Here is a 10467-nt window from a genome sequence, read left to right as displayed (position 1 = left end):
ACTTTTTTTTTTTTTTTTTTTTTTACAAAAAAAACAGCAGTAATTTTCTGAGAATTAACTTATTTTAATTAATTACCAGAATAATGTCGGAAAGCAAAGGAAAAAAATAATCATCCTAAAAGGACAGAAAACATGTAATTTCTGAAAAGGAAAGACTTTAGATTCTTTGAGAGGAAAAGAAACAACAGTTATTCTTATATTTACCGCCAAAAGGTGTATTTTTTTTAATCCTATTTTTTAGAATTAGAATAGCAATCTAACCAACATTAAGTCTCGTTTTTTTTCAACAGAAAAACAGTGCAGCAAAACAGTTCTACTTTTCAAAAAAAGAAAATAACTTATTTTTTTGATCGTTGCATTTTTCAAGAGAAAAAAATGTGTGTCAATAATAATATTAATATGCGGTGAGGAATATTGCTTGATTTTTTTTGGGAGTAAAAAATGCGATGATATCACTGGATTCTGATTTTTTTTTCCATGAGAAAACATCCTCGTGAGATGATCACTTAATTCTCAGAGTAAAATAGATTGTGGCCTTAATTTTGCTTGCTACATTGACTGTGTCAGTTGAAAGTATGAGTGTCATGAATGTCAGTTGGTCGTAAAATTAAGAAAAAAACCCTTGTTCCGACCTCATCGCCCTTCTCCTCCTTGACGCTGGCGGCCTCAAAGCCTTCCTTCTCGGACGGCACCCACACCATCTTCTTGGCCGCCCAGTCAGCTTGCGCCACACCGCTGTTGCGAAAGTCATTCTGCAGGAACAGGAACTTGCTGTCGTCCGCCGCCGGGTCCGCCATATCCACAACGCGTGCCACACGCCGGGCGTTAAAGTGGCCGCTGCTGGCTGGATTGGATTCTGCCGCTTGGAATGGAGTCCGATTCGCGTCTGGCCTGGGGACACCAACACAAGAATCTGACCCAACATGAGAAAACTTTTTTGGAGGGGTGAGGGAGGGTGAAAAACAGTCATATTCTTCAAAAGAAATAAGTATAGTAGTCATGAAAATGAAATCATATTGTTCAGGTAAAATTGTTAGATCAAATATTTTTGATTTTTCAAGTGAAAAGTTTATATTTTGTGGGGAGAAAAAGTCTTATGAGAATCTTGGGAGACAAAATCTTATGACATTTTATAAAAGAAAAGCTTTTTTTTAAGAGAAACAGCATTTTTCAAGAAACAAAAAGTTGTGATTTTCCAAGACTATGTTTATTTTTATTTTAAAAAATGTTTTTAGGCTGAAAAAGCATGAGAGAATTTTTTTGATAAAATTGCTTTTTTTTTTTAAACAAAAGTCAGATTTTTGACAAATTATACATTTTCTAGAAAAAGTAGACTTTCAAAGAAAAAAAGCAATCTTTTCAGAATAAAGTCACTCTGTTTCCATTGGAAAACAGTACATCTTTACAAAAGAAAAAAAAGAAATGTTTCTAGAATATTTTTCCTGGAGGAAACGAACATTTTCAAGAACCTATTTTTTAAAATAAAAAAAAGTAGTTATCACAAATGCTGATTTTAAAAATGTTTAAAAAAAAAAAAAGCATTTTTAGAGACCAAAAACCTTATGGGGAAAAAATGTGCTTTTTTTAAGACAAAGGATTGCATCTTTGCAAGAAAAAAAGGAGCATTTTTCAAGTGAGACAAATGAATAATCCTGAGAGAATAGAATGAAAAACTTTTTTCGCAGAAAAAAAGCATAAATCTCCAAGAATGAAGTCCTATTTTGAAATGTCTGTCTTGCTGATGGAACAGCACATTAAAACCATGAAAACGCTTTCCGATTCATTTGAGTGAACCTTCAAAATGTCCCTAAACCTTGCGTTCACTTCTATTTTGACTGTAAGCATTGTTGCATTTCCACAGCACACTACTTACTACCTTCCTCCGTGGAAGCCACAATGAGGCACTCTACGCCTTGACCTCCCGTTGCAGAGTCGCCAAAAAGCCAGAAAAATCACGACGAGGATAATGCAGACATGCCCTGCTGGGATGCCCATGTTTGGCCGGACCTTTTTGTCTCCCGCTAACCCGGCGAGGGCCGATGGGCACCTTGTGCCCGCTACGCTACCTTATAAGGCGCGGCAGCCTCTGTGTCCAGCCAAGCTTGCCGTTTACACCAAAATGCTGATACCACACTTAAAGGCACCATGTGGTGGCCAACAGCGCCTTACGTGGACACTTTTATGGTATTCCTCTTGGATTAAAAAAAAAAATATATATATATTTTCTCAATTTTCTCCTAAAAAAAAGAGTTTTCACAATCAGGAGTTAAACGTGTAAAGGATTTCCATTTCTAATGTGACTATTTAGCTTAAAATCATCGGAAGTCAGTCAATTGTGAAGTGACGTTTGGAGAAAGGTGAAGAGTAAAATGCAACTCACTGTACTCAGGTCAGGTGGCCTCCTCGGCGCAGGATGCAGGATGAAGGCTCGACGCCAAACGAGACAGAGTGCTCACAGTTGGTGGATGCCACTGATGAGGAGGATGAGGACGATGGAGAAGATGGTGAGGAACTTACTCCTCCCCCTCCTTGACCCCCTCCCCCCACCCCCACCCCACCAGTTTGAGCATGACACCTGGGCCTGGAACGGGACCACCAGACTGGGCTACTTAGTCCAAATTTGGCAGCAACACAAAAATTCCATTCAGCATTCAGGAAAAGACAGGAAGTAGGCAAACAATAGTGCTCAAGAGCCATTTTTGATTTTCACTATTAATAATTGCTATTATTATTTTCATAATTAAGATTCATATCGTGTCTGCTAAGAGACATGGATACTGGGGGGTAGCTGGGGGTCAATTAAAACGGACCGACGGGCTGGGCTATGTCAATTATACATAAGATCAAAAATAAGAGTTAAAATGTATACTGTAGGCAGAATACATTTTCATGAAATCATTCAAAAATACATAAAAAAAATCGGGGTCAATTAAAACGGACCGACGGGCTGGGCTATGTCAATTATACATAAGATCAAAAATAAGAGTTAAAATGTATACTGTAGGCATAATACATTATTTTCATGAAATCGTTCAAAAATACATTTAAAAAAATATTTTGCAGTTATTTTATAGATGAAATATATGGTTGACTTGTTGAAACGTCCACTTCACAGTGCAGAGGTGCAGGGTTCGATTCCGGCTCCGGCCTTCCTGTGTCGAGTTTGCGTGTTCTTCTTGTGCCCTTTTGGAAGTCCAAAGTGAGGGTCTCTGTGTCGCCCTCCTCCAACACAGATGATTTAAATGATCAGCCAGCTGTGAAGCAGCCTGATAACAACCCTCAATATTCATGTGGGTGTAGATCAAAAACAGGTAGGATCGCAGCCCTCAAGGGCCAGGTTCAATCAACTAACCCAGGTGGGACTTGAACCCACAATCCCCAGCTCCGGAGGCTGATGCCTTATCCATTAGGCCACTGGGTCCACATATCATTGCTCTCTAAAATTCCAGGAAAGACATTTCTTTATTCTCCCAGGTAAAATCTTGGTCGTTCAAAAGTTTTTAAAAAAATGGTTTCAGCGTGATGGTATTGCATTCTTAAACATCCATTAACTGATAATATGGTATGGTTGTTCGTCTATGTGTGCCCCGCGATTGGGAGGCAACCAGTTCAGGGTGTACCCCGCCTATTTCCCAATGACAGCTTAGATAGGCTCCAACACGCCCGTGACCCTTGTGAGGATAAATGGATTAGAAGATGGATGGATGGATTTACGATACATCTATTTGGCAATTTTATTTGATCACCAAATACAATCATCAAAAAGTGAATACATTTTAAGTTACCAATATTATGAAATACATCATGTTGGTCTGCGATTAGTTGGCAACTAGTTCAGGGTGTCCCTCACCTACTTAATTAAAAACCTGTTTCGGTGTTATTGGCATGATTCACTTGATCTTGTTGGTGTTTTTAATGTGCTTTTGAAGAAAAATATTATTTGATAGAATTCCGCCAGAACAGGTGAACCCGGAAGTGATCCTGATAGGGACGAGAGGCGACTTCGTCCTATTCCGCGGTGTGTGTCGTTCCTATGTCGACCATTTGACACTACTTCGTCCCTTTTTACTGTTTTTACTTTTCCAAATGCAACATGTGTTTCTTCCTAGCAAGCTACGCCACATGTACGGGCTATTGGGCGCATTTGATTGACTTCCGTCTCAATTTGTGAACTACTTTGCGACGTCAAAAAAGGCGGGCTCGTCTTCTTCCGCGTTCTTTATCGCTGCTATGACGACCATTCCAAACGATGCCCTGGGCGGCGAAGTTCCCATCAAGTTACAACTGCCATGTCGGCCCCACCGGAGCACAGCTACGACGTTTCCAACGATGCCCTGACCGTGTTCAGCGGCTCCTCTCCGGAGGACGTGTCCCACGCCCGGCAGCTGTGGAACTCCTTGTGCATGCCCACGCCGTTCGAGTCCCGACTGGTGTCGGCGGACATCCCGCAAAGGTTGCCCGTGTCTCGGCCAGAGCGTAGCGGCCACTCGGAACCGCGCCGCATCGAGCCGCCCAACCTGAACGCCGCGCAGCAGCGGGAGGAGGAGAGGAAGCGCTACCTGGCCATGGCCGCCCAGAGAAAAGAGACGCTGGCCCTGCTTCGGCGCCAGAGGGAGCAGAGGATCCAGAAGGAACTGCTCTCTGCGGCCTTCAAACCCAAAACCCCTCGAGACAAGGCGCCGAAAGACAACACGAACGAGCTGGAGATGGAAAAGGAGATGGTTAGTCAGCTGGACTGAACCGCGCAGGTCAGACGCCCTGAACGCAACGTACGACGCTTTCTACTTTAATTAATAACCTTGATGCCAGGACGCACCATACCACACTAAAGTCAACAAGAATACAGTACAATGATTTCCTGAACGCACCACCAAAACTATGTTTTTGGAATAGGCCGAAGCACCATATGACATACTTGGAGGCCCTGAACGCACCGCATCGCACGAGTCAACAGTATAGGCTAGGGAAAAATACGTACTGGAAGACCTGAACGCACTATTAAACACTTTCAAGTCTTTAAAGGAAACTAAAAATTAGCTCATTATTACTCTAACAAGTCTTTAGTGAATATGATTGAAGTTTTAAAGGAATAATACAAACCCTACGCACAACCTTTTGATTGTCTGCTACCACTGAATATGAAAATGAACCTTTATACTTGATTTTTGACATCAATAAAAATTCATGACTTAATAGGACTACAGTACTTGAATGCCTCACAATTTACAGTCAATGTGACTTGTTTGTTCTGATTAGTTTTACAAACTTCTGGGTTACATCATAGTTGATAGTAGGTTACAAAGAATGCTTCTGTTCCTTGCATGAGCCGTCATGATTTTGAACTTGTTGCCATAATAGGATAAGACGCGACTGACTTGACTGTTGACTCGAGCTCACCGAGCTTCCCGACTGCTTAAATATTTCCAGCCCTGAGTTATCTTTCACCCAAAGTTGGCCAGGAGAAAGTTCCAAAACAAAGTATTTGAGCCATTTTCCAAGTTCAGGCTGATTCTGCGGATGACGAGGCACACACTTGGGAGGGTAGGAGGTCCAAATATGCCCCAAATTCCTCCACCATGCTCACGAGACATGTACAACATCCAGTTGGCTTATACAGTTTGCTTATACAGCGCTGGGAAGTAACCAAGTAAAAATACTTCATTACCGAACTCAAAGGGGGGTGTTTGTGGGTCCCCCACCCCCAATTAAAAAAAACAAACACTTTTTGTTACATTGCACCGATAATTTGCCTCGTGCTGCTGACCCGTTGGCTTGAATTTCAGGAGCTTTGCTGAAACTATTTTAGAATACACACATTTGTGGAAAAAATAAAATCCCATCTCTTGTTTGATAATAATTGGGTATAAGATTAGCAAAAAGAAGCAGAGTGAATGGGCCAGGTGAGATGATTCCGATGCAATGTGGAATTGGCAACATTTCTACTCAACAGGTATGTTTATCATCTCAACTTGATTTTTAACTGACTATACATTCTTCTCCCGAAAAACATCAAACTGACAGCATTTTGGGTGAACGTAACACGCAATTGCAAATGAGTCATGCTAACGATGTAGCAGCTATGGCTAAAGTTCGGCTTGTTAACAATGCGTAATTCGAATTTCGTATTTCTAGTGCTGTTATTTTCATTTTTGCTTTTGTAAATTGAGTGACTCTTTCTACAAGTTTTCTTTCTTATTTATTTTTTTAAACACAAGTGGCTGGGTGTACTTGATACTTAGGTACAGACGAGTGAGTACTTTTGCCACCTCAGATTTTATATAACAATTGCCCAATAGCATAATTGCCCAAGCCATTTTTAAACGTACTGTCACAATATTAATAAAATTACGTATGTGCTTTCAATATATCAATATGTTTATTCCTTTATCTGTGTCAATGGTCAGCCATGGGGGTCGTGGTAATCAACAAAGGTTGAGTCGAGGCAACTTGGTGGTAAGTTGAACACCTTACACTTTTCCGGCCATGGATATTTCACGTTTTCGATTTTGGGTTTCGGGTTGAGGTTTTAAATGTCAGTTTGATACTACTGCTTTAAGTATGAACGATACTTTGACCAATTCAAAATACAGCAATTGTGTTAAACGTATTGGACACGTTTGGTTCCGAGAGCGGATGGACGGAGCCACAAAAGCTTTTGTAATGTCGTAACTTGACCATAAGAGGGCAGTAGTTCTTCACAAAGCAGCATCAGCACCACTGACCAGAATATCCATATTTAATAATCTTCATAACATCTTCTGCCTTCCCTTTGGAAAAAAGATATGAAATGCTGAAAAATATCCTTCCTGTAATGTAAATACGATCCTCTTCTATTCATCGTATTAAATTGACTTGAGCTGATTTGTGCATGTATTGATCATTCATTAATTGATGCCGCAATGCTCGTTTGAGGGTAATTAATACAAATAAATGAAGAGAGTAGCTTAAGATGATGCAACATGGCAGTAATAATCACACAGTTGAGCGTGTCCCAAACTCAAGATTTTGGAGGCGTCTGAATATTCAGATAGGTTTAGTGGGACACTCTGAATTTTCCCAACTCTCAAGAGCTGCTTTTGAGACGGGGTTAGGGTTGAAATTAAAGTTTAAAGCCTGTAATAGGATCTCGAGGGTTGCAGTTAAGACAGGGTTAGTTTTAATTTAATGTTTGAAGGCAAGCTGGTGTAACTGCTTACTACACTCTTGGGTGAATGGATTGGTCTTGAGTGTCACACCACTAAAGTGTCTCCACAAACCAGTGTGAAACAAGAGCGCAAATACACAAGCGGCTGCAGTAAAAGCAATACGCTGCCTGATTTTATGGCACCCTGGGAGTGGTGGTCTTGTAAAAAGTCTCTTTCCAAGAACAAGTGGCATGGCGCACACTGACGACTTTCAAGTGACCTTTGCCAGCCTCGCCACCATTTTGTTTCTCTTATAATCCACTTTGGAAAATTAGCACAAGAATGTCCGCTTCAAACCAACATGGCCTACTTCCTGTTCAATTTTGGCCGTGGGTCCTTGAGACTTTTAGGGCGTCCTCAACTAATATTTTGGGTTTCTTTTTCTCTTTTTTTTTCCCGGGATTCCTTCACTTTTTTCCTTTTTTCACGCAAAACTCAATTTTTTTTCTAACCCTCCAGGTGAGAGGATTTCCCTAAAATTATTTCAAAAAGGATGACTTCCTGTTCAATTTTGGTCAACAGTCCTTGAGACTTTTTTTTTTGTTTTTGCGTGTCTTGTTACGATCAATATCTCCACACAATTATGTGTTAATTGGAGAAATTGTTCCTATTTTTTCAGGTGAGCGACTGAAGGAATTTTCCCAAAATGCCTGAATTCCTGTTCACTTTCAGTCAAGTTTCCTTGCGTTTTTTTTTTTTTTTTTTTTTTAATATTCAAGGGCGCGTGAGTGACTTTAATAATAGACATGTCAACCCAATTTTGCGCGGCCGGTGAAACTGGTGTCGGGGGCTCAGCTTCTGTTCATTCTTCCATTTGTTGCACTTGTTATTGGAGTCGTAAAGCGCTTGCCGCCTCTTGCATCATCGCGACTGGAGCGTTGGGACGCCGCTGAGAGGCCCCGCAGGAAGCAGAACCCCCCCCAAAAAATAAAAGCCGAAAAAGTTGAGTACACTCAAAAGTTTGCTGGAGATGAGAAGTGAGCTGAATGACTCCAGAACTTCACACACGCGCACACACACACACACACACACACACAAAAGATTGACAGAATGCCTATGAATTTTAATTTAACAAAAAATCACTCTGGCTGTCGAGTCACGTATTATCAACTACAGATGACTTTCCACAGAGAGTTAGGGTTTAAAATGTGGCTTTTTAAGTCAGAGTTAGGTATTCACACAAGATTTGCGATGTCAAACAATGGTTTGAAGATATGGTTTGAATTTTAAAGCAGATATGGGGTCTCAAATTAGGGTTTCAATTCATGGGTTTCAAAACCAGATTACGGGGTCAAATTACCTGGGTTAGCGTTCCAAACCTGGGTTTGTGTGAATTAGTTTTAACAAAATCTGTTTACAATTTTTGTAGAGAATTGATGAGATGTCATGAAATAATAATAAAAAGAGGGACATGGAGGCTTTCAAAATTGTCCCGGGATTATTAAATCCTCCCGAAATCTCAGAGCCAATTTAATCCCGGTTGTTTATAATCTGCCATTTTTACGCAACACACGAAAGCGTGCGCACACGCTGCTCACTTTTGTGGTTGGTGCTGCACATTTGCATTCCTTTGTGCTGCCGTTGTTTTCGGTGGATTTTACAGATCTGAGGGGCACTCGAATCATCGTATTAGTGGTACTTTCCGCTGACTGCTTATGGTGTCTGCGTCAATTTTGTGCCCACAGACTGATTCCAAAGTCGTAAAAGGTTTCAGGTTTTTTTTTCTGAAGGATCCCATCTTGGATTTCTGTTATCTGTACATCTCAGCCACACTTGTAAATCATTTAGGGTGTCCATTCATGCCAAAGTTCATGGATGGGGACATCCCCCAAGGATGCCACAGACGATTCGCGCGTTGGCCGGACAGGCTGTTTATCTTGAAATAAATCTTTTACATAATGTGCATTATTTGTATAAATCCCAAAATGTTTCCTTAAAAGTGGGCAAACAAAAAATGCAGAACGATCGGTGAAATATCATTTATGGATTATGGAGTGTTGATGAATTCTTTCTTGGCAATCACTTCATTTAAATGCACAATGTATTCAACATGCAAATGCATCTTTGAAATATATTTACAATTCAATCAAAACGTTCCGTAATGACATTTCCTGAATGAATTTACTGTAAATGAATCAGAAGAGTAAATTAAAAAACTAAGATAATATAATATCATGTAATATAAATATATCTTGTAATATTGCTGGTTATTGAAACATTATCCCAAGCCATTATGTTCACACACCAAAAACATTTGTCTTCAAATGGCATTTAAATAAAGTTGATTCAAAATGCTACATGTAAGAACACCGTAAAATTCCGCTTCCTTTCAAGCTACCACTTGCTCACTCCTATTGTGCAAAAGGAAACCAAACCCACATAAAAAAATAGTGTTTCTATTAGAACAAAAACATTTGAAGCTTATCTTCAACATGGAATATCGGCTAGCGAGATATGCGCTTGTCACACGCTAATCATGAATAGCTGTCCTGTTAGCCACCATGTTGTGCTTACAAAACAAGAAGTCATCCATATTTACACATATATATATTATTTTTGTAAATGAAACAAAACAGTGAGATGTGTAAAACTCATGATTTATAACAAGTTCAAGTGGGATATCTGTGGCTAATTGCGACATTTGTTTCAAAGATGGCTGACATTAGCCACTGGTTGTGGTTACAAGAAGTCTGTAGTTTATTGTTTGTCAAATGTTTTACCATAATAAATAAACAGAGAGGCACCTAAAAGATATCATGTATCACTAGTCATCATAGCTAATGTTAGCTAGTTGCCTAAATGATGGTTATTGTATTAGCATACTATTTGTGGTTACAAAGCGAAAAACGTACTGTTTACTTTTTTCTAAATGGTGGAAATGTAGAAATTGGTAACTGCAAGCGTAGTGTGACTATGGCTAATTTTAGCTAATGTTACTCGATGTGAGAGATTAAAATGTTTTTGGCAAACTCATTGCTGTTGTTTTATTTATTGCATCCACCCATCCATCCATCCATCCATCCATCCATCCATTTTCTAATCCACTTAACCTCACGAGGGTAATGAGCGTGCTGGAGCCTATCCCAGCTGTCTTCGGGCATTCGGTGGGATACACTCTGAACTGGTTTGGCAGCCAATCACAGGGCACACAGAGACGAACAACCATCCACGTTCACACTCACACAGAGGGGCAATTTAGAGTATTCCATTCACCTGCCATGCATGTTTTGGAATACCCGGAGAAAACCCACGCAGGCACGGGGAGAACATGCAAACTCCACAC

At 40.2% G+C, this 10467-nt stretch overlaps 1 protein-coding gene and 1 non-coding gene across 2 annotated transcripts; one reads left to right on the top strand and one right to left on the bottom strand.

Annotated features, from left to right (window-relative positions):
* Nucleotides 1–3348: 3348 nt before the first annotated feature.
* Nucleotides 3349–3421, bottom strand: trnar-ccg (transfer RNA arginine (anticodon CCG)). Its single transcript has one exon. It is a non-coding gene; the product is annotated as a tRNA-Arg (tRNA).
* Nucleotides 3422–3856: 435 nt separating this feature from the next.
* On the top strand, nt 3857–5195 carry hoatz (HOATZ cilia and flagella associated protein). The gene has a single exon (XM_019889744.1). It carries the CDS (start codon nt 4290–4292, stop codon nt 4737–4739), a length of 450 nt encoding a protein of 149 aa, XP_019745303.1. The 5' UTR covers nt 3857–4289; the 3' UTR covers nt 4740–5195.
* Nucleotides 5196–10467: the final 5272 nt, after the last annotated feature.

Source organism: Hippocampus comes, unplaced genomic scaffold (genome assembly GCF_001891065.2).
Source record: "Hippocampus comes isolate QL1 unplaced genomic scaffold, H_comes_QL1_v1.1 scaffold326, whole genome shotgun sequence".
Lineage (NCBI taxonomy): Eukaryota > Metazoa > Chordata > Actinopteri > Syngnathiformes > Syngnathidae > Hippocampus > Hippocampus comes.
The sequence above is the reverse complement of the archived record's forward strand: the minus strand, read 5'-3'. Positions and strand labels throughout refer to the sequence as shown.